Source organism: Papio anubis, chromosome 9 (assembly GCF_008728515.1).
Source record: "Papio anubis isolate 15944 chromosome 9, Panubis1.0, whole genome shotgun sequence".
NCBI lineage: Eukaryota > Metazoa > Chordata > Mammalia > Primates > Cercopithecidae > Papio > Papio anubis.
In genome coordinates, this window is record NC_044984.1 from 127,505,874 (window position 1) to 127,530,254 (window position 24,381).

Genomic DNA, 24,381 nt, shown 5'->3' on the forward strand with positions numbered 1-24,381 from the left:
TGGGTACATAGTTCCTCCTTTAGCTCTGAGAAGTTTGATCAACTGAAGCCTTCTTCTCTCAACTCGTCAAAGTCATTCTCTGTCCAGCTTTGTTCCATTGCTGGCGATGAGCTGTGTTCCTTTGGAGGGGGAGATGCGCTCTGATTTTTTGAAAAAAATCAGTGGGCGCCTGTAGTCGCAACTACTCGGGAGGCTGAGGCGGGAGAATGGCGTGAACCTGGGAGGCGGAGCTTGCAGTGTTATATATACACAATGGAATACTATTCAGCCATAAGAAAGAATGAAATTGTCTTTTGCAGCATCATGGATGGAACTAGTGGCCACTATCTTCAGTGAAACAACTCAGGCACAGAAAGAAAAATACATGTTTTCACTTTAAGTATGAGCTAAAGGATATGTACACATGGATGAAGAGTGTGGGATGATAGACAATGAAGACTCAAAAGGTGTTGGGGGGTTTCAGGGACAATGATAAATTACCTAAATGGTACAATGCATATAACGTACAATAGGGCATGGATACCTTAAATGCCTTGACATCACTACTACACAATTGATGCATGTAACAAAATTATACTTGTACCCCATAAATTTATAAAAGTTTTTAAAAGCCAAAAACAAAAGAATTTTAGAAAACTTGTATCTGCCTTTGTGAATGTCACCCCTTCCCAATACTTAAGATCAATAATGATGTTAGTGGATATTTTCAGTTGGTGCAAAAGTAAGTAATTGCATCTTTTGCCATTAAAGCCGCAATTACTTTTGTACCAGCCTAATAATTCTTTTTGTATAATGAAATGTGTTGACATTTGCAAGATCTGCAAAGCTCACTAAACTGATATTTTCCAACTGGGCAATGCATGATGTTATGAAATCATGCATGATAAAAGAATTCATTCAGAGTGCAATGTAGACCAATGGATTTTATGTAATACAGTAGAAAAAGTTCATCTGCATGGCTTAAGATTGTACACTAACAAACCTATCTCTTGTTCGACTTGTATCTTTATATACTTTAACAAAAACAACATATGCAACAGATTAAACATAGAAGCAGATATGAGAATCCAGCTTTCTAGTAAGTCAGAAAAGACTTAAACATAAAACGAAGCCACTCCTTACTAAATTTTTTCTTTTGTAAAATATATGTAATTTTCATTAAAATATTATTTATGTTAACATGTAATGGGAATTTTATGAATCTTTGTTATTAAAGTGTGAAGCAAAATAAGCCTTTTACCATTTCAGTAAAGCATGGGCTAGAATACTTGTAACCTAATTTACATCCCTCTAACCGTTGAGCAGTTGGTGTCAAGTATTTTGATTCTCTTTATAATTTAAAACTCCCAAGTATGGGAGCTCAGGGACTGGGCCAGGAGGGCCTGAGCTGTCAGGTCACTTTAGCACGCCCCCTCCCGGTGGCCCTTGGCCGGGGCCCTCCGGTGCCGGAGTAACTCCTCGCAGAGGCCTCTGGGAGTTGTAGTTTTTCGCCTTCGACTCTCAATGACGCAATTCCTGTGCGACACACGTAACGGCCGCCATTGCTCTGCGCCCACGGTGAGAGCCTTGTTCCGCAGGTAGCGTTCATCACCCGTCGTGGTCACCGGGTCACCCGTGTCTGGAGTGGTTGCGAACCCTTCTGGCTGCAGATTCGGAGGTGGAGGCAGCACCCCGGACTCTATCCTGCCGCCCCTTCAGGGTTTGGAGGAGCCGGAGGCGCGGAATTCCTCCAGTTCCAAGGCGGCGGGACGGGACAGAACTAATCTGCCTTAACTCTCTCCTGCTGCAGACCCGGGGCTGTTGCCTGACCCTAACCTGTGTGTTGGTGAGGGGGTGGAGATGGTGAATCCCGTGGCTGTGGGCGGGAAGGAGCCTCAGCTCCGAGAATGGCAGGCAGCCCTGGTGCCTCGGACCCACCTGGGTTTGGGGACTGCCGGGAGACCGCTTTCTTCACTGTGCTCTCTCTTCTAGTATCCCTTGCGTCCTGTCACCTCCAGCGAAGCACACAAAAGTGACCGTAGGGATGGCCACCAGGGTCCGAACAGCCTCTATTTGGGTGAGTAGGGGTTTTCTTTCATTCTTTTTTTTTGTTTTTTGGTTTTTTTTTTGAGACGGACTCTGTGGCCCAGGCTGGAGTGCAGTGGCGCGATCTCGGCTCACTGCAAGCTCCGCCTCCCGGGTTCACGCCATTCTCCTGCCTCAGCCTCCGGAGTAGCTGGGACTACAGGCGCCCGCCACTGCGCCCGGCTAATTTTTTTGTATTTTTAGTAGAGACGGGGTTTCACCGTGTTAGCCAGGATGGTCTCGATCTCCTGACCTTGTGATCCGCCCGTCTCGGCCTCCCAAAGTGCTGGGATTACAGGCGTGAGCCACCTTGCCCGGCCTTCTTTCATTCTTGAAAAGCTCTCCCTGAATGCCAACGTGCGCGCACTCCATCTACTCCAAAGTCTGAATGTGCGGGGAGCTTTCTCACCCCACCGCTCTTTTAGGCAACTGGATTGTCGTTTAGAGCATGTTAATCCGACTTCCTTTTTTCCTCCTTTCCTCAGTCTCTTTTCTGACAACTTTGTACGTTGAACGTTTGAGTTAAACAAGGGATACTAACCTATCTTTCAGTTTTTTCAGCCTGCATTTACTGAGGGTCTTCTGTATCTGGGATCTTTGAACCTTATTTTGGAAATTACAGACTTTTTTATTCACTTGTTCAACATTTTTGTTTATTTTATTTTGTTTGCTGGACCCTGGGGCAGGTGCTAAAAATCTAAAGATGGGTTGCTCATTATCCCTGTCTTGAAGAACAGTGGTCTAGGAATGGTGGATAAGAAAGACACAATGACAAGTTAATGAGTGCTCTGGGAGCAGGCTGTGGAAATACACGGGGGCATGCAGGAATGAATCAATTCTGGAAGTAAGGACACCCCCTAACCCCTTACTCCCAGATGCTTCAATGATTCAGAGAGTCTTAAACTTGGGTTTGAAAGATGACATACCTAAAGTAGACAAAGGATTAAAACCAGCCTGGGAAAAAGAAGTAACATGCAAATTAGGCTTGAAATGACCTCATATGGTGAACTTTGGGCACTTAAGGGTTGCTGAAAGGTAGAGTTTAATGGTGATAGTAGAAGTGTATATTAAAAAATGAGGCTAGAGCCGTAGGCCTAAGATCATAGAGGGCTTTGAGGACCCCATTAAAAACTTGGATTTTGGCCGGGCGCGGTGGCTCAAGCCTGTAATCCCAGCACTTTGGGAGGCCGAGACGGGCGGATCACGAGGTCAGGAGATCGAGACCATCCTGGCTAACACGGTGAAACCCCGTCTCTACTAAAAAATACAAAAAACTAGCCGGGCGAGGTGGCGGGCGCCTGTAGTCCCAGCTACTCCGGAGGCTGAGGCAGGAGAATGGCGTGAACCCAGGAGGCGGAGCTTGCAGTGAGCTGAGATCCGGCCACTGCACTCCAGCCTGGGTGGAAGCGGGAGACTCCGATCATAGAGGGCTTTGAGGACCCCATTAAAAACTTGGATTTTATCATACAGGGCAGGCGGTCCCTAACCCTCAGGCTTCAGACTAGTACCAGTCTGTGGCCTGTTAGGAACTGGGGTGCATGTCAGGAGGCCAGTGGCGGGTTAGCATGATCGCCTGAGCCCCGCCTCCTATCAGAGGTGAGTGGCGGGTTAGTGAGCATGACTGCCGGAGCCCCGCCTCCTATCAATCAGAGGCTGCATTAACTTCTCATAGCACAAACTCTGTTGTGAACTGCACATGCGAAAGATCTAGGTTGCGCACTCCTTATGGGACTCTTAACTAATGCCTGATGATCTGAAGTGTAACAGTTTCATCCAGAAGCCATTGCCACCCCTTACTCCCTGTCCATGGCAAAATTGTCCTCTACAAAACCGGTCCGTGGTTGGGGACTGATGTTATAGGGGAAGGAGTTTACTTATTTAAGTGTTTTCACAAAGAGTTTGAGGGTAGAACAGTCTAGTCTGCAGCAGGTAAGAGAATATAAGGGTTTAAGTAAATTAGTGGTTTTGAGAAAAGAGAGAAGGTAGCTGGGTGCAGTGACTCACACCTGTAATCCCAGTTACTCGGGAGGCTGAGACAGGAGAATCACTTGAACCCAGGAGGCAGAGGTTGCAATCGGCCGAGATTGTGCCACTGCACTCCAGCCTGGGCGACAGAACAAGACACTGTCTCAAAAAAAAAAAAAAAAAGGTGGTAAAGAGGCAGAAGAAATTAGATTTCATAACTAGTTGGGTGCAGTGGTAACAGAGGCAGAAAAGCCAGGGATGACAACTAGAGTTGTACTCTGTGGGCCTGGTTGGGAATGTCACCATTTGCTGAGTAAGGGAAGACTATCAGAATTGTGATTGATAGAGGGGGGAGATTTCAGTTTTATATGGATTGGCTCTTCTAGGTAGAGGTTGCTAGTGGGCAGGTGGGCAGGTATGTGTTTCAAGAGAAAGGTCTGGATGAGGTTTCACCAATTAGGTGTGGCCAAAGTAGCTCAGGGAGAATGTGTACCATAAGAAGATAACTGAGGACAGTGGTCAGGGAAATGACAAGAGAAAGCAGGGGAACAGGTGTTGGAGACTGAGATGGAATCCAAGAAAAGTGAGACAAAATAGATACATGTAATTCACACTTAAAGAAAAGGAAACCTCAAAAATGCTTGTCAAGTGACATGTATGAGGGAGATCAAGTAATATTAGATCATTGTCTTAGTCTGTTTGTGCTGCTGTAACAAAATATCACAGACTGGGCAACTTATAACAGATACTACTTTCTCAGGATTCTGAAGGCTGAGAAGTTGAAGATCAAGGTGCTGGTAAATATGGTATCTGATGAGGTCTGCTGTCTGTTTTCTTTTTTCTTTTTTTGAGACAGAGTCTCTCTCTGTCCCCAGGCTGGAGTGCAGTGGTGCAATCTCGGCTCACTGCAGCCTCCGCCTCCCGGGTTCAAGTGATTCTCCTGCCTCAGCCTCCCAAATGGCTAGGACTACAGATATGCGCCACCACCCAGCTAATTTTTTTTTTTTTGTATTTTTAGTAGAGACGGCGTTTCACCATGTTGGCCACAATGGCCTCGATCTCCTGACCTTGTGATCCACCCGTCTTGGCCTCCCAAAGTGCTGGGATTACAAGTGTGAGCCACCACACCTGGCTCTGCTCTCTTCTTTCAAGATGGCACTTTCTTGCTACATCCTTACATGATGGCAGGGGGCAAAAAGAGAAGACTGCTGTGTCCTCACATGGCCAAAGAGATGGAAGGGCCAGAGGGCTCTCTGAAACCTCTTTTAAAGGGGTATTAATCCCATTCCTGAAGGAGAGTCCTCATGATTTAATCACTATTAAAAGTCCCCACCCCCCCCCCTTTTTTTTTTTGAGGCTGAGTCACTCTGTCGCCCAGGCTGGTGTGCAATGGCAATCTCTGCTCACCACAACCTCTGCTTCCCGAGTTCGAGTGATTCTCTTGCTTCAGCCTCCTGAGGAGCTGGGATTACAGGCACATGCCACTACACCCAGCTAATTGGCCCCACCTCTTAATACCATCACAATGGGACTTAAGTTTCAACATGAATTTTGGTGGGATGCAATCATTCAAACCATAGCAGTCAAAAACCTAAATTGAATTTAGTGGTGATGGGCTGTGTGTGGTGGGTCACGCCTGTAATCCCAGCACTTTAGGAGGCCGAGGTGAGCAGATCACCTGAGGTCAGGAGTTCGAGACCAGCCTGACCAACATGGTGAAACCCCGTCTCTACTAAAAATATGAAAATTAGCTGGGTGTGGTGTTGGGCACCTGTAATCCCAGCTGCACGGGAGGCTGAGGCAGAAAAATCACTTGAACCTCGGGAATCGGAGGTTGCAGTGAGCCGAGATTGCGCCACTGCACTCCAACCTGGTGTCAGAGCGAGAATACGTCTCAAAAACAACAAAAAAAGAAATGACTGGTGGCTACTTTAGCTTGGGTGGTCAGGGAAGGCCCCCACTAAGGAAGTGACATCTAAGTCTGAGTTACAATAGCAAGCCAGCCTTGTTAAGAGCAAGTAGAAGATCATCCAGGATGGGAACAGCCAGGGCCAAGGCTGTAAGGCAGGAGAAGTTTGATGCCTTTGTAACCTGGAAGGAAGGTCTTTGTGGCTGGGGGTAGGGAGTGAGAGAGAGGAGAGCAGATGAACACAGGTGGCCAGAGGCCAGATCAGGCTAGGAAACCATGGGGTCCAGGAGAGGGTGTGGTGCTAAGAAAGGGAGCAACATGATCTGCTTAGGATTTCCAAAGACCCTTCTGAGTGCTGAGTAGAGAACAGGTTGTAGGTGGACAAGAGTAGACACAGAAGGGGAGAAACGAGACTGATTAGGTGACTACAGTCGTTCAGACAAGAGGTAGCAGGGATTTTGTGTAGTGTGGTAGAAATGGAGACACTAGTTAGAGTTGGGGGATGTTTGAAGGTGGAGTCCTCTTTTCTAAGAAGCAGCGTATGCTTTTCATCTTGGTGATTGTCATTTTGTAGTGTGGTTTATTTTCATTAAGTATTCCTGGTTTTTTGTTTTGTTTTTTTTTGCCATTTCAACCAAATGTGAATGCTCAGTGTCTACTACGTATGAGGTTCTGTGCTAAATCTTTTATTAGGTATTACCACGTTAAAACCTCACAGTGGCCAGGCGCGGTGGCTCACGCCTGTAATCCTAGCACTTTGGGAGGCTGAGGCGGGTGGATCACCAGGTCAGGAGATCAAGACCATCCTGGCTAACACGGTGAAATCCCATCTCTACTAAAAATACAAAAAAATCAGCTGGGCGTGGTGGCGGGCGCCTGTAGTCCCAGCTACTTGGGAGGCTGAGGCAGGAGAATGGCGTGAACCTGGGAGGCGGAGTTTGCAGTGAGCTGAGATCATGGCACTACGCTCCAGCCTGGGCAACAGAGCAAGACTCCATCTCCAAAAAAATAAATAAAAAATAAAACCTCACAGCAGTCCTAGCCCCAGGTGGTGGTGAATACTGTTATTCTCCTTTTGATGGGTAAGGATACTGAGGCCCAGAAAGGGCTAGTTGGAGACCGGGTGGCACCCCTGGTCAATGTAGGGCCAGGACTTAAAACCAGATAGTCGGCCAGGCGCGGTGGCTCACGCCTGTAATCCCAGCACTTTGGGAGGCCGAGGCGGGTGGATCACAAGGTCAGGAGATCGAGACCATGGTGAAACCCCGTCTCTACTAAAAATAGAAAAAATTAGCCGGGCGCAGTGGCGGGCGCCTGTAGTCCCAGCTACTCGGGAGGCTGAGGCAGGAGAATGGCGTGAACCCGGGAGGCGGAGCTTGCAGTGAGCCGAGTTTGCGCCACTGCACTCCAGCCTGGGCGACAGAGCAAGACTCCGTCTCAAAAAAAAAAAAATAAAAAATAAAAACCAGATAGTCTGGCTCTATGTGCATTTTCCTGGCCTGTGCACTCTATTTAGTCTCTGGATACAGGTTGAGGATTTCTTAAGAGGCAGAGATTCTAGAATCCTCGATCTTGAAATGTAGAGCAAAATGTAGAGTGGGTGGGTAGTGCCCAGTGTACCCAGAGAAGGCTCTGAGAGATAAGCTGTTGGTTTCCAGGGAATAATCTTTTTTTTTTTTTTGGAGACGGAGTCTCGCTCTGTTGCCTAGGCTGGAGTGCAGTGGCACTCACTGCAACCTCTGCTTCCCAGGTTCAAGCAATTCTCCTGCCTTAGCCTCCCAAGTAGCTGGGATTACAGGTGTATGCTGCCACGCCTGGCTAATTTTTTTTTTTTTTTTTTTGTATTTTAGTAGAGGTGGGGTTTTACTGTGTTGCCCAGGCTGGTCTCGAACTCCTGAGTTCAGGCAACTCACCCGCCTCAGCCTCCCAAATTTCTGGGATTACAGGCATGAGCCACCATGCCCAGCCTCCAGGGAATAATCTTAATGTCCATTAATGGTGAATGATGAAATGTGATGGAATACTATTCAGCAACAAAAGGAACAAACTATCGATATGTGCTATGACAAGTATAAACCTCATTATGTGAAGTGAAAGAAACCAGACACAAAAGACTAGATACTATGTTATCCCATTTCTATGGCAAACACATGCATATACATATACTAGCAATGCCCCTTCTTTTTTTAACACGAAAGCCAGCTTTCTGTATGTAGTATTCTTCCCCTTGTCGTCATCACTCAGAGTATGTATCGATCATTGTATTATACCAATACTGGTGCACAGAGGTTGTTCTGTCTTCCTTGTCTCTGTCACCGTTTACTGCTGTATAGATGGCCATAGCATTTTCAACCAGTTATGTAGTTATAGATATTTGGGTTATAAAAATGCCTCGGTGAACAGCCTTTTCATGTCGTTTCATTGTTTCTTTTTCTAATTTTTTATTCCCTTTTTTTAGGCTTTCCCTACTTTTCACCTGTGCTGCCTTCTAGGTCATTGCTACTTTTTTGTGTTCCTCCTAATTTAATCTTCATTTCTGAATTTTATTTCCTAATTTATTCTGATACTTCTCATTTCACATTTTCCAGATGTCTAAGCATCTACCTTCTAGGCTCTTTTATTTTTTGTAAATCTGTCCTCTCAAAGTTTCGTTTTTCTGATTTCTTTTACTTCATTGTGAAATGTTGTGTAACAGTTTTTATGTGGTCAGATATTTTGGTTATGTTTTTATTGTCTGTCAGAGCCTCATTTGGTTCCTTTTTCCCTCATAATAATGTTATATTCCCGCTGCCCTTCCAAACCAGCCTATTAAGACGCCATTTGGTTTGTGGCAGGAAGTCCCTGTTTGGAGCTAGGATGAGCCAGGATCTTTCTGTAGCTTTGCTGTTTGGGGGCCCTGCCTCTGTTTTTGTCATGAAGGGCTCAAAACACGGCCTGAACTCTTGGTGCTAAGCCTTGTCAGGAAGCCATTTCTTTTCTACCTCTAACCCTGCATTTCCTGAAGTTAAACCTGCCTTGTTTTCTAATGTGTTTCTCTCACATTTATGTGATGTGACCCCTATTTCCTTTTTCCAGAAGTAAATTATGCTCCCTAAAGTAAATTTGCTCTTGAGTCCACAGGTCCCACCTCTCCAAGAACGAAACAGTTCATGGGATAGGATCAGAAAGCTCCAAGGTCAGGAATCCGTCTTGGGCCAAGGGACTCTTGGCCTGCAACACCTCCCTGGAGCACCCAGGCAGAAGCGGAAGAGTCGCAGAACGGAGAAAGTCCTAGAGTGGCTATTTATTTCCCAAGAGCAGCCAAAAATCACCACGTCCTGGGTGAGCTTCTCATTTGTTTATTCCTCGTGTTTTCTTTTTTTTTTTTTTTTTTTTTTTTTTTGGTGTGGAGAGGGATGGAGATCCTTAGGTCAAAGGGTTAAGTTAATCACTCCTCAGTTCAGGTCAAGACCCCCCCCCAACTTTTTATTTTGTGGCAGGGTCCTGCTCTGTCGCCCAGACTGGAGCGCAGTGGTGCAATCATAACTCGCTGCAGCCTCAAACTCCAGGCTCAGGTGATCCTCCAGCCTCAGCCTCTTGAGTAGCTGGGACAGCAGGCAAGTGCCACCATGCCTGGCTGAGGTTTTTTATTTTTAGTAGAGAGAAGGTCTCCCTATATGCTCAGGCTGGTCATCAACTCCAGAGCTCAAGCGGTCCCCCTGCCTCAGTCTCCCAAGGTGCTGGGATTACAGTCATGAGTCACTGTGCCTGGCCTGTGGCCCTTTTATCATTGGTTCATGTAAGGTCCTTTCTGCCTTTATTTGTATATTCTCTTATTTCCTCCTCATCAATGTCCATCTCCTTCCCCATCCCTAAAAAGTTATTTTGTGTTTTATTTGTATCCTGTTTTCAAAAAAATGTGTGTTTACAAAATATGTATTGTTCTGGAAGCTTGTTAGAAATGCAGAATATCAGAGTTCACCTCAATGCTGTTAATATAAGACTCTTCATTTTAACAAGATTAAGTGATTCATGCACATTAAAGTTTAAAACAAACTTTATATGAAGCCTATATTCAAATTTTTACCTGGGGTGCTTGTTTTACTTCCAATATTGGCTTGCTTTTTTACTCTCTTAATGCTTACTTTTGATGAACAAGTATTTCTTTTACTGAGTCTGTATTGCACATTTTTTTCTTTTATTGCTAATGACTTTTGTGTCCTATTTTTTTCTTATCCTAAGCTCATAAAAATCTTTTTTTTTGTTACTTTATTACCTGACCTTTAACTTTTAGATTTACCGTACGTTTGGGATTGAGTTCAAATCCATGAACACAGGGTCCCCCCATTATTTAGATCTTTGATTTTTAAAAGTCAGTGTTTATAGTTTTGAGCATACAGATCCTACACAGATATTTTAGATTTATATGTAAGTTCTTTCTGTTTCGTTGTTGCTGTTGTAAACAGTATCAGTATCTTAAATTTTTTTTTTTTTTTTTTTTTGAGGAGTCTTGCTCCGTCACTCAGGCTGGAGTGCAGTGGCATGATCTGGGCTCACTGCACCCTCCGCCTCCTGGGTTCAAGCAGTTCTCCCGCCTCAGCCTCCTGAGTAGCTGGGACTACAGGTGCGCACTACCACACCCGGCTAATTTTTGTATTTTTAGTAGAGACAGGGTTTCGCCATGTTGGCCAGGCTGGTTTCAAACTCCTGACCTCAAGTGATCCACCTCCCTCGGCCTCCTAAAATGCTGGGATTACAGGTGTGAGCCATGGCACCAGCCAGTTTCTTAATTACAGAATAAAATGATTTATTGCTGTTATATAGACATATAGCCAACTTTTATGTATTGACCATGTATCCTGTGACCTTGCTACATTCACTAGTTAGTTCTAGGAACTTTCTTAGATTTTTTGGTATTTTCTTTGTAAACAGTCATGTCATCTTAATCTTTTTGTTGACATCGTCAGTTTCCTTCTTACTCTGTCTGTAAAAAAGGACAGTTTTGTTTCTTTCCAATCTGTATAATGTTAACTGCAAATTTTATTTCGTTTTTTTTTCTTTTTTTTGAGATGGAGTCTCACTCTGTCACCCAGGCTGGAGTGCAGTGGCACCATCTTGGCTCACTGCAAGCTCCGCCTCCCAAATTCACGCCATTCTCCTGCCTCAGCCTCCTGAGTAGCTGGGACTACAGGTGCCCACCACCATGCCTGGCTAATTTTTTATATTTTTAGTAGAGATGGGGTTTCACTGTGTTAGCCAGGATGGTCTCGATCTCCTGACCTCGTGATGCACCCGTCTCGGCCTCCCAAAGTGCTGGGATTACAGGTGTGAACCACTGCGCCTGGCCCAAATTTTATTCCTTTAATAGATATATAATTATTAATTAAGCTTATCTATTTGTTTGTTTGTTTGTTGTTTTGAGATGGTGTCTCACTCTGTCGCCTAGGCTGGAATACAGTAGCACGATCTTGGCTGACTGTAACCTCTGCTTCCCGGGTTCAAGTGAGTCTCCTGCCTTAGCCTCCTGAGTAGCTAGGACTACAGGTGTGTGCCACCATGCCCAGCTACTTTTTTGTAGTTTTAGTAGAGACGGGGTTTTACTGTGTTAGCCAGGATAGTCTTGTTCTCCTGACTTCGTGATCTGCCTGCCTTGGCCTCCCAAAGTGCTGGGATTACCGGCATGAGCCATCCTGGCCCGTTTATCTGTTCTTGAGTAAGTTTGGTAATTTGTGTCTTCCAAGGAATATGTCCTTTTCATCTAACTTACCAAATTTATGTGCATAGAGTAGTTTGTCTTTTCATGTCTGTGGGTTCAGTAATGATAACTTCTTTTCATATATGATACTTGCCATGTGTGTCTTCTCTTTTTGTTTTAACGTAAGTTTTCATTTCATTTGTATAAATACCTAGGGCGTAGTTGCTGGATTATATGATAAGACTGTTTAGATTTGTGAGAAGTTGCCAAACTGGCTTCCAAAGAGACTCTGCCACTTTTCATTCCCACCAGCAATGAATAAGAGTTCCTGTTGCTCCACATCCTCTCCAGCATTTGGTGGTCAGTTTTTTGGATTTTATCCATTCTCGTAGATGTGTAGTGGTGTCTTACTTTTGTCTAGATTTGCAATTCCCTAATGACATATGGCATTGAGCATGCCTTGTATGCTCATTTACCATCTGTATATTTTCATGTCTAGGTCTTTTATCCCACAGAGTGGCTGCTACTTACGGCAGTTACCTTTTTAGTCCATAAAGTTTTAATGTGTCTTTTCTTCTAGGTACCTATAGTACCCTTTCACAGATTCCACCTGACCCTGTCAAATAGCATTGCTTACTTCTTCCTTTGTGCCCATGTTGTAATCTGTGTTCTTTTATTTTAACTTCGTTGATTTCCAGTTGCATTTGCATATGTAGCTTTCCTTCCTTGTGCAGTGCTGAATGCTTCTTGGGGGCAGGACTCTATTTCATTCATTTTTATATTCCCGGCACCCAGAGGTCGGTAACTGTATTGCAGATGTAGGAGTGATCATTCGAACTTCTTTGTCTGACTGTCCTGCCTTTAGTACTGAATGTCCCATGTCTGAGAACCCTTGTATAGATGGTTTCTAGGATAGCTGAAAACTTTAAAGAGAGTTTATTGCATTTGTTAAAGAGAGTTTATCTAGTTGTCAAATGTTAAATGAAAGATGACTGATTTACGGCCAGGCGCGGTGGTTCACACCTGTAATCCCAGCATTGTGGGAGGCCCAGGCGGGCAGATAATGAGGTCAGGAGATCGAGACCATCCTGGCTAACACGGTGAAACCCCATCTCTACTAAAAATACAAAAAATTAGCCAGGTGTGGTGGTGGGCACCTGTAGTCCCAGCTACTAAGGAGGCTGAGGCAGGAGAATGGCGTGAACCCGGGAGGCGGAGCTTGTAGTGAGCCAAGATCACACCACTGCACTCCAGGCTGAGCAACAGAGCAAGACTCCGTCTCAACGAAAAAAAAAAAAGAAAGATGACTGATTTAATGCACATTGATGCATGTTTTCAGTACAATTTTTGTTCTCACAAAGTTGAACATCAGTAATAGACACCCTAAGCAGCTAGTTTTCCACAAACCTAGTAAAATAACTTGAGATTGGATGAGAGTATTGTATTTCAGGGACCATTGTCATTCATGGATGTGTTTGTGGATTTTACCTGGGAGGAGTGGCAGCTGCTAGACCCAGCACAGAAGTGCCTGTACAGGAATGTGATGTTGGAGAACTATAGCAACCTGGTGTCCCTAGGTAAGTGCTGCCTCCCTGAGGAGGTGTGTGCTTGATCTCCAGGCTTCTTCTTGGTTGCTGAAAACTGGAGGCCTTCTGTGAAATACTTAGTGATTTTGGACTTAGATTTTAAGGCCAGATTTTCTTAGTTCCCTGTTGGCAGCAGAGTATGCCAGTTGAATGGTCTTTACTTTGCCAAATTGCAACAAGGCAGCTTCATCTTGCTACCTCCAAACCAAATCTTCCCCATTCTTCAGAATCTCTGAATCCCAACCTGTTTGTTCCAGGTTGTCTGTGATTTTCTGTTTATAGGGTATCAACACACCAAACCTGATATCATCTTCAAGTTGGAACAAGGAGAAGAGCTGTGTGTGGTGCAGGCCCAAATTCCAAATCAGTCCTGTCCAAGTGAGTGATGGAGACAAATCTTTTCCTCTTATATTCAGAATTAGCATGAATTCTAATGTGATGTGCTCCTCTTGTTTGTACTGTGCCTCACGTAATACCATGCGCTCTTTTTTTTTTTTTGAGACAGAGTTTCACTCTGTTTCCCAGGTTGGAGTGTAGTGACATGATCTCGGCTCGCTGCATCCTCTGCCTCCTGGGTTCAAGCAGTTCTTCTGCGTCAGCCTCCTGAGTAGCTGGGATTACAGTTGTGCGCCACCATGCCCAGCTAATTTTTGTATTTTTAGTTGAGACGGGATTTCGCCATGTTGGCCAGGCTGGTCTCGAACTCCTGACCTCAAGTGATTTGCCTGCCTCAGCCTCCTGAAGTGCTGGGATTACAGGCATGAGCCACCACGCCCAGCCTTACCATCCACTCGTAATCTTCTGGTTGGCGTCCTTATTTCCCTCCTTACTCTGTCTTGGTGATAGACTCACTTCATTATGCATTTTAGCAAACCTTTCCTCTTTCCTTCACTTGATGTGACTCTCATACTCCTTCTCTTTCCTTTCTGTAGTTTGAAAATTACGTTTAAATTCCTTACACATAAATTCAACAGCCACAGTCCCATCTTCCTTCTTTTTGAAACCTGTTAGTAGATTCTACCACTTTTATGCTTCTCTATGCTAATGGCCTTTTTTTTTTTTTTTTTTTGAGACGGAGTGTCACTCTGTCGCCCAGGCTGGAGTGCAGTGGCACGATCTGGGCTCACTGCAAACTCTGCCTCCCGGGTTCACGCCATTCTCCTGCCTCAGCCTTCCGAGTAGCTGGAACTACAGGCGCCCGCCACCAAGCCTGGCTAATTTTTTGTCTTTTTAGTAGAGGCAGGGTTTCACCATGTTAGCCAGGATGGTCTTGATCTCCTGACTTCATGATCCACCCACCTCAGCCTTTCAAAGTGCTAGGATTACAGGCATCAGCCACCGCGCCCAGCCTTGCTAATGGCTTTAACATTAATCACTCTGTACCTTCTGAGCACATTCCTTTGTCATTTGATAGTGTCCATGATCCTGCAGTGACACCTGTTGATCCTGCTCTTGTGCTGCATGACCAAGCACTTTTTCCCTTCATGTTCTCCTGGGCTTCTCTTGCTCTTCTGAATCCAAGGGGTCTTTATTCTTCATTTCCCTCATATAGTGTAACTTTTAAAAGGCTCACATATTAGCTGAGCATGGTGGTGTGCACCTGTTGTCCCAGCTCCTTGGGAGGCTGAGGTAGGAGGATTGCTTGAGCCCAGGAAGTTGATGCTGCAGTGAACTATGATTGTGCCACTAGACTCTGGCCTGGGTGATAGCGAGATCTCATCTCAAAAAAGAAGACTTCTGTCTGAGTCCATTTGTGTTGCTATAATAAAATACTACAGACTAGGTAATTTTATAAAGCACAGAAATTTATTTCTCACAGTTTTGAAGGCTGGAAAGTCCAAAGCCAAGGTGCTGGCAGGTTTGGTGTCTGGTGAGGGCCTGCTCTGTGCTTCCAAGATGACTCCTTGTTGCTGCATCCTCTGGAGGTGAGGAACACTGGGGGACAGGAAGGGGCAAGACAGGCCTAAGATCGTTCCCTCAAGCCCTTTTAGAAACCACTAATCCATTCATTAGGGCAGGACTTTGTCTTCTCTTAATACCACCACAATGGGGATTAAGGTTCAACATGAATTTTAGAGGGGACACATTCAGACCTTAACAGCTTCCATTCGGAAGATTTAAGCTCTTTTCCTCTACTGGTAATTGATAGCCACAATGGTCTTTTATCTGCCCTTTGGTCCTGGTTTAGATTGATTCACTGGCATCTTCCTTGTACCACTCCCTGGCCTCGTTTTCAGAAACTGAAATTGTCTCTCCCACTGCTCCATAGCCACCTACATACCACCTTCTTTTCATCTTTCTTTTTGTTCATCCTGCTGTTTCTTCCATTTTAAGGGTTTTTTCCTAACACTGGATAAGTCAGCTTGAATTTCCTTTCTGTGCAGGGCTCCCTTACTAGTTTTGGTACAGTCTGTTAGCATATACTTGTTCCTAGTGTAATAAAGAGGTCTGTTTCAAAACACCTCAGTCTGTCTCACATTCCCACTCATCAAAAGAGGTCTCAATATTGTCATGTCTGGATTGTTGTACTTAGCTAAATTTATTCATTTTACTCTTTTTATACTAATCATCTTCGGTGTTACTGTCAGATATGTTTCCCTGAACACCCCATTTATTCTATCACTAGCTTGACAGCATAAATCAACAGTTAGTCCTTGTATTACTAGGATTGCTTCAGACTGCAGATTGAAATTGGTCCTCACATCCCAGACTCAAGCTACATTTACAGTAAGTGATGGTTATGTATTACACATCACAAAAAGTGCCTGCCAGGAACTGGGCAGCAGCTCCACTGGATCAAGCTAGCAGTGTATTCATTTTACTCTTCCTTGGCCAGGCAGCACCTGTCACACCCTTCTTCCCAGGTGTCTATCTGTCAGATATGTTTCCCTGAACACCCCATTTATTCTATCACTAGCTTGTACTAGCATAAATCAACAAGTCTAGGATCCTTGTTCCCATTACTAGGATTGCTTCAGCTGCAGTTGTTGGTCAATCCCAGACCAACTAATTTAAGAAGTGATTTATTATTACACATCACAAAAAGTCCTGAGGTAGAGGGCAGCTCCAGAGATCAAGTCTAGGGTCCCCCAGTTCCAGGAGGGCAGCAGCAGTGAACACCACATGGTAGCCACTGGTTTACACTGTAGGCTTTGTCAGGATTTCTTTCTGTGGCAGTGAAATAAGCTACCTGAGGAACCTTTGTTTCTGCTCTGCAAGCATAATTTCCTTTTCCATAATCATCTGTGATTAAACTCAAGATGGTCACTGGGGATACTGCTTTTCTGTAGCTTCAGAATCTCAATTCTCTTGGTGTTTATTTGGGTTCCCAGTGATTGCCTTTGGACCACAGCCAGGAACCATATTTAATATGGTCTTGAATCATATTTAAATAATTTTCAAGCTTTAGAATGCCTGGGCCGGGTGCAGTGGCATTTGTCTGTGATCCCAGCAGTTTGGGAGGCCAAGGTAGGAGGATCACTTGAGGCCAAGAGCTTAAGACCAGCTTGGGCAATATAGTGAAACCCCAGCTTTACCAAAAATTTTTAAAATTAGCTGGTCATGATGGCTGTTGCCAGTGGTCCCAGTTACTTGGGATGTTGAAGTGGGAGGATCAATTGAGTCTGGGAGGTTGAAGATGCAGTGAGCAATGATTGCACCACTGCACTTGAATCTGGGTGACAGAGAGGGATCCAGTCTCTTGTTTTGTTTTGTTTTGTTTTGTTTTGAGATGGAGTCTTGGTCTGTTGCCTAGGCTGGAGTGCAGTGGTGCAGTCTTGGCTCACTGCATCCTCCACCTCCCAGGTTCCAGCGATTCTCCTGCCTCACCTGAGTAGCAGGGATTACAGGTACGTGCCACCACACCTGGCTGATTTTTGTGTTTTTAGACAGGGTTTCACCATGTTGGTCAGGCTGGTCTCGAACTCCTGACCTCAGGTGATCTGCCCGCCTCGGCCTCCCAAGGCGTTGGGATTACAGACATGAGCCACTGCGCCTGGCAAACCCTGTCTCTTTAAAAAAAAAAAAAAAAAAGGCCAGACACTCTGGCTCATGCCTGTAATCCCAGCACTTTGGGAGGCTGAGGCAGGTGGATCATGAGGTCAAGAGATCAAGACCATCCTGGCCAACATGGTGAAACCCCATCTCTACTAAAAATACAAAAATTAGCTGGATGTGGTGATGCATGCCTGTAATCCCAGCTACTCGGGAGGCTGAGTCAGGAGAATTGCTTGAACCTGGGAGGTGGAGATTGTAGTGAGCCTACATCACACCACTGCCCTCCAGCCTGGTGACAGAGTGAGATTCCATCTAAAGAAAAAAAAAGAAGCCTGTCTTTTAGTTACTGGGTTTGGTATTCCCTGATTTTTAAAATTCTTTGAACTCCACCTTGGGGTGTCAAGTATAATCCTGTTTTTGCCATTATTGTTACAAAGAGCATGCTGTAGAGAAGATACATTAGATTTCAAATGATGAAAACAGAGCTATAGGAACCAAGCAAAGATCAGGATGGGTATGTTACCAGCAGCAGAAGGAATGGAAGGATAAAATATAGGATTTGATAGTTAGGATGGCTTCAGTATCAAACAGCTGTTTGCCTACCCTGTGCCCATTCTTTTCCATGACTGCTAGAGAAAACATCTTCAGTGTCTTTTTTAACTCTTGTGGTAGTTGCCTCCATATTTCTAAATAACCAGCTTATTCTGCTACACCTTGGCTTTCTCCCCTAATGATTGCTCAGTATAGAAAGGTGATTTACTTCTCTTTCACTCTTCTCCGTCCATACCTTCCCACCATATGTACACTTATGATGGAGACATGTCTCTTTGCGTGTTCCCATACCTCCATCATTCTGATACAGTTATTTCATGTTTTTGGGTAGATCTGTCTTCAATTTTTATGTTGGTATGACTGTAATTTCTGTTTATAGGTAAATCATGAAAGTATACAGTGATTTATTTTTGTTTCTAAATTTGTATTTTTTTCTGTAGTTAAGTTTTTGCTTGTTTAATTTTGTTATCATTACGGTATTAATCATATATTTAACTGCAGACTCTCCTTTCAGTATCCGAATATTCTTGGCTGATACTTTCAGCCAAATTATTAATTGTATTCCTTTTTTCTTGCTAGTGATACTGACTGCTAAGTTTTTCTGACTTCCTTCAGAGTAGCTTAGTTTTTCTTAAGACCTTCTGTGCAATTTTTATCCTAGGATCTCCTTTTTGATTTTATTTTCTATATCCTCTGTCATTTCTTTTCTTGGAGCAACTCGAGTAGCTTCCTGGAAAAGGGTGATAGAAACATTGAGACCTCTGTATCTGAAAATGTTTTGACTTTATTCCTCATTGCTCTATTTTCTGTCCTCTAGTTTTCCTAATGAGAAGTCTGATGGCATTCTAATTTTTGTTACATTGTAGGAAGCTTTTTGTTTCGGTTTTGATTTCTCTGAATAGTTTTAAGAACTGCTTCTTGTCCTGTTAGGGAATGATGTTCCCTCTCAGTTTATTTTTATCCATTTGCTAGGTATTGAGATGTTATTCCCAGGAGGACTGGGCAGTAATCTGCATTATTCTCTGCCATTTCTTTAGAAGGTAGCATAGTTTTTGGCACATAGTAGGCATTTAATAATTATTTTTTGAATAAATCTAATGTTCATAGATCCCTAATGACATCTTTATATTATCTTCATTGTTCCTTGTGCCTATTTTGCCTTCTTTATCCAATATGCAAAACTTTTTAACTTCTTATCAGTTTACTATGCCTATCTTCAGTTTGGTTTTTCTTTATTTTTCTCAGTATCCAGTAGTTTGAGTGTTTTTACACCTGAGAATTTATTTATATTCAGATCTGATATCTGAAACTAAAAAACCTCATGATATGGCATTTCATAGGCAACTTTCTAGTATACTACAATCATGTTGTTATTTATAACATATGACTAATTGTTCTCATTTCTAGACACAGTCTGGAAAATTGATGATCTTATGGAATGGCATCAGGAAAATAAAGACAAGCTGGGAAGTACGGCAAAAAGCTTTGAATGCACTACGTTTGGAAAACTATGTCTTCTTAGTACAAATTATCTTTCAAGACAAAAACCTCATAAATGTGGCACGCATGGAAAGGGTTTGAAATATATAGATTTCACTAGTAATTATGCTGGAAAAAATCCTAATGGGTTTCAGGTACATGGAAAATCATTCTTCCATTCTAAACAGGAGCAAAGTGTTATAGGAATAAAATACTGTGAAAGTAATGAATCTGGAAAAGCTGTCAATAAGAAATCGCAACTTATGTGCCAACAAGTGTATATGGGCGAAAAACCCTTTGGATGTAGCTATTGTAAGAAAGCCTTCAGCAGCAAGTCATACCTTGTAGTGCATCAGCGAACTCATGCAGAAGAGAAACCCTATGGGTGTAATGAATGTGGGAAAGACTTCAGTAGTAAATCATACCTCATTGTACATCAGAGAATTCATACAGGAGAGAAACTGCATGAATGTGGTGAATGTGGGAAAACATTCAGTTTCAATTCACAACTTGTTATACATCAGAGAATCCACACAGGTGAGAATCCCTATGAGTGCTGTGAATGTGGGAAAGTCTTCAGTAGGAAAGACCAGCTTGTTTCACACCAGAAAACTCATTCAGGACGGAAACCATATGTGTGTAATGAATGTGGGAAAGCTTTTGGTTTAAAATCACAGCTCATTATACATGAAAGAATTCATACAGGAGAGAAACCATATGAATGCAATGAATGTCAGAAAGCCTTTAATACAAAGTCAAACCTTATGGTACATCAGAGAACCCATACAGGGGAGAAACCTTATGTTTGTAGTGATTGTGGAAAAGCCTTTACATTCAAATCACAGCTCATTGTACATCAGGGGATTCACACAGGAGTAAAGCCCTATGGGTGTATTCAGTGTGGGAAAGCATTCAGTTTGAAATCACAGCTCATTGTACATCAGAGAAGTCACACAGGAATGAAACCTTATGTATGCAACGAATGCGGCAAAGCCTTCAGGAGCAAGTCTTACCTTATTATACATACAAGGACTCATACAGGAGAAAAACTCCATGAATGCAACGATTGTGGGAAAGCCTTCAGTTTTAAATCACAGCTCATTATACATCAGAGGATTCATACAGGAGAGAACCCCTATGAATGCCACGAATGTGGGAAAGCCTTCAGTCGGAAATACCAGCTTATTTCACACCAGAGAACTCATGCAGGAGAGAAGCCTTATGAATGCACCGACTGTGGAAAAGCTTTTGGTTTAAAGTCACAGCTTATTATACACCAGAGAACTCATACAGGGGAGAAACCATTTGAATGTAGTGAGTGTCCGAAAGCCTTTAATACAAAGTCAAACCTGATTGTACATCAGAGAACTCATACAGGAGAGAAACCCTATGGTTGTAATGAATGTGGAAAAGCCTTTACATTCAAATCGCAGCTCATTGTACATCAAGGAGTGCACACTGGAGTAAAGCCCTATGGATGCAGTCAATGTGAAAAAACCTTTAGTTTGAAGTCCCAGCTCATTGTACATCAGAGAAGTCACACAGGAGTAAAACCATATGGATGCAGTGAGTGTGGGAAAGCCTTCAGGAGCAAGTCATACCTTATTATACATACGAGAACTCATACAGGAGAGAAACCACATGAGTGCAGGGAATGCGGGAAATCCTTTAGTTTCAATTCACAACTCATTGTGCATCAGAGAATTCACACTGGAGAAAATCCCTATGAATGCAGTGAATGTGGAAAAGCCTTTAATAGGAAAGACCAGCTCATTTCACATCAGCGAACTCATGTGGGGGAAAAGCCTTATGGGTGCAGTGAATGTGGGAAAGCTTTTAGCAGCAAGTCATACCTAATTATACACATGAGAACTCATTCAGGTGAGAAACCATATGAATGTAATGAATGTGGGAAAGCCTTCATTTGGAAGTCACTACTCATTGTACATGAGCGAACTCATGCAAGGGTAAACCCTTATAAATGCAGTCAATGTGAGAAATCCTTCAGTGGGAAGCTACGCCTTCTTGTACACCAGAGAATGCACACAAGAGAGAAACCATATGAATGCAGTGAGTGTGGAAAAGCCTTCATTAGGAATTCTCAGCTCATTGTACATCAGAGAACTCATTCAGGAGAGAAACCCTATGGGTGCAATGAATGTGGGAAAACCTTCTCTCAAAAATCAATTCTCAGTGCACATCAGAGAACACATACAGGAGAAAAGCCTTGTAAGTGCACTGAGTGTGGGAAAGCCTTTTGTTGGAAGTCACAGCTCATTATGCATCAGAGAACTCATGTAGATGACAAACATTGATAATTTTATGAAACTCCAGAAAGTGAATTCACAAGAAATCACAAAGTCATATATAAAGAGAAACTCTGTAAGTGGAATCATCTTGTCATCTTCCAGAAAACTCATACTGAATAGAAACTTCATGAATACACAGCATATGGAAAGGCATCTACAGAAAGCTGTTCTTTACATGCAGAAAAAATAGTAGAAAATACACAGAAAACTGAATTTAGTAACCACTCTGAAAATTCTCAGCAGCAAGTCATACCTTTTTTAAAAAGTTCATACAGGTGAGGAACCATGTTAAACAAATGTTGTAAAGTCATTTATTAACATAAGATTCACAAAGAGGAAACTTCATGAACCAGATGAATATAGAATAGACTTCTTTGAAATTCATAGTTTACAGGATTTTAATGAGAGAAATTATTGAACTAATGAATAGCAGAATTAACAAAAGTACAAACATTTTATGTATCGGAAGCATATACCTTGGAGGAACCATGCTGTAAGGGAAAGTTTAAATCTGGAAATGACAGACCCCTAGGGAAAAAATATAGGAGTGAACATCTATGAATATACCACATAAGCCACAGCTGGACTGTTAACCTCACCTTATATCAGAAGCTTCATTCCCAAAAAAAACCCCCAACCTATTATTATATTTTAATATTAATTTTGAAGAATGATTTCCTTTTGGAATCATTTTAAGAGAAATTTTATTCCAGGTGTTCCAAATTTTCAGGAAAAGATTTGAGTAAATTATAAAGAAGATACAGATTATTTCATTGTACAAGTGAATCTAGTAAGGAGGTTAACAAGAAGAAGTTACATACCAGAGCCTGCAGGGACATTTAGATATCTTCCTATGTGTACTACATAATATGAATTTGGCAGTTTGGCATTTTACTTGTGAATGCCGTATGTGAGACAAAATTAAATATCTTCCAGAGATTTCTACTCTGCATACCAACATTGTTTCTTTGTGGCTTACCAAATACAACTTGTTACTAGAATGACTTAGTAAAAATGCATTTCCACACTGCAAACATTTTCTTGTGTATCTTCTGCCCTTTGGAAGCAGCCTTGGCAGCAACGTCTTTAGTTATAATAATCAATATAAGGCACACTTCATGTGTTTGTGTAGCCTGGAATGTATTCTACCGTCACCGGTTAGAACATCTTGATTTCCTCTTAGAGAAACATTCCCTCACAGTATATGCAGTCATGATGGAACCACCATTCAAGATGCCCTGCCAGGGACTTGGCATGAGCACTGTTGTCAGCTGAGGCTCAGAACTGTACATGGTTAACAGGTTTTTCAGGTTCAGAAAAAGCAACATGAGCTTTTGTTCTATGGTGGCATCTTGATGTAATAAGTAGCTATTTCAGTAGAGGTTCCTAGAACAGCTTTTGTTACTGTCATTTTCTTAACTTTGTTCACTTGTCTTTTATTTTGAGCTATTGGGTGTGCTTTTAATACATTCCTTGTTGGATTGCATTAGCCATTGTGTATCTGTTGCATACAGCTTACTAAATCAGACTGCTTCAGAAATGGGTGGTAGAGAGAGGTGTAGGCAGAAGCTTGCAAGGATATGTGGATATTTGGAAACGGCTGTTTCCCAAGACAGGATGGAAGTCCTTCAAGTCTCCATTTATATTCCACAGCAGAAACTTGGCCTATGCTATGAAGTCATGAAATGAATTGTTGGCATCATGTGCTCACTGAGGCTCTGGGGAAATGGATAAGTTGTCACTGAAAAAATTTAAACAATTCTGGAGTGTGGTCAAGAGGGACTACTTTTGATACCCATGTATATAATGATCTTAAAACTTCAATTTAAAATTGCGTGTCGTCAGTGATACTACTTAGTTATGTGTAGCTATAGAGTCAGAGTGGTGAAAAATTCTGCCAGTTGCTTACTCACAAAATTAGTTTTATTCACTACCTCATCAGGTTTGTTAGGTGAGTGGGCATTAATCTGTGAATAGTGCGACCCTGGCAGTTAGATTAGGGCTATCTTGGAGGAATATGAGGATTCAACACTGCAAATATTTCTGAAACACCTTCTGCCTTGTACTCTATTAGAGGAGGGAACCCTGTCTCTTGCCCAGAGAAATTTTCATCCTTGAAGGTGAGGAATTTTAATGGTTTCTGAATACCTAACTATTGTTGTGTTCTGCTTATACAGAATCCAACCTCAAGATACCTTGGGTGAAGAATGATGATTCACAGAAGGGAAGAGAAATCTTACATAAACAAATAATTGCAGATATTTGCTAAAGTGTATCCCCCAATCTGGGAAATACTGTAAAGGTGTATATTATTATTGATGTACCAAAGAAGACAGAATAAATTCATAAGAGAAAATTTATATTCAGCTTACTACTACCTAGGGTTAGATTTTAGTTTGTTGCTAGTCTACATGCAGCCTTGCTTGGTAGAAGCCAGAAGTGTTGACATTATTGAGGACAGCACTCAGATACTGTGGGAAAGAATAATACTTGATTAGGACTTAATACTGTTTAATGAAATGAAAATTTTACAAAATAGAAATTGAGTCACTGGTTTGTAAATCTACCTACTCTTTCTACCCCAGTCCCAGAAAAAAAAAAAAAGACATTCCAGAGACTTTTCAGGAATAATTATTAGTTACAAGAAAAATCCAAGGAAAAGATAACCCCAGTATTTTACAACTTCCCCATCAAATAGGAATTTAGGAGAAAAAATGACTTGCAAACCATATTTGTAAACATAGATTTAAAAATTCTAAGTGGAATTATAGCAAAGCAATGTATAGCTAACAACAAGAAAGTCATGATATTATTAGGTTTAACAGACTATTAGTGGATCCAACTTCC

General features: G+C 42.6%; 1 protein-coding gene across 14 annotated transcripts; it reads left to right on the plus strand.

Annotated features, from left to right (window-relative positions):
• Positions 1 to 1,502: 1,502 nt before the first annotated feature.
• Positions 1,503 to 24,121, plus strand: ZNF268 (zinc finger protein 268). 14 transcript variants are annotated; one of them, XM_009182133.3, is made up of 8 exons: positions 1,504 to 1,577; positions 1,972 to 2,056; positions 9,059 to 9,259; positions 13,063 to 13,189; positions 13,481 to 13,576; positions 15,018 to 15,123; positions 19,154 to 19,216; positions 23,712 to 24,121. In XM_009182133.3, the coding sequence occupies exons 1-7, from the start codon at positions 1,504 to 1,506 to the stop codon at positions 19,170 to 19,172; spliced, it is 708 nt and encodes a 235-aa protein (XP_009180397.2). In that variant the 3' UTR covers positions 19,173 to 19,216; positions 23,712 to 24,121. The 14 variants fall into 14 exon arrangements, 13 of the variants coding, with proteins under 13 accessions (XP_009180398.2, XP_009180399.2, XP_009180397.2 ...); XM_003907429.3 differs by lacking the exon at positions 23,712 to 24,121 and having other exon boundaries at positions 19,154 to 19,464; XR_635326.3 differs by lacking the exon at positions 15,018 to 15,123 and having other exon boundaries at positions 1,505 to 1,577; positions 19,154 to 21,809.
• The last annotated feature ends 260 nt before the right edge of the window (positions 24,122 to 24,381 follow it).

Bases quoted from the DNA above. Each gene is read 5' to 3' on its own strand.
- ZNF268 (XM_003907427.3), top strand. From the start codon at position 2,024: ATGGCCACCAGGGTCCGAACAGCCTCTATTTGG. The intron at 2,057-9,058 runs GTGAGTAGGGGT...TTGAGTCCACAG, and splicing joins TCCGAACAGCCTCTATTTGG to GTCCCACCTCTCCAAGAACG. The intron at 13,190-13,480 runs GTAAGTGCTGCC...TTCTGTTTATAG, and splicing joins TAGCAACCTGGTGTCCCTAG to GGTATCAACACACCAAACCT.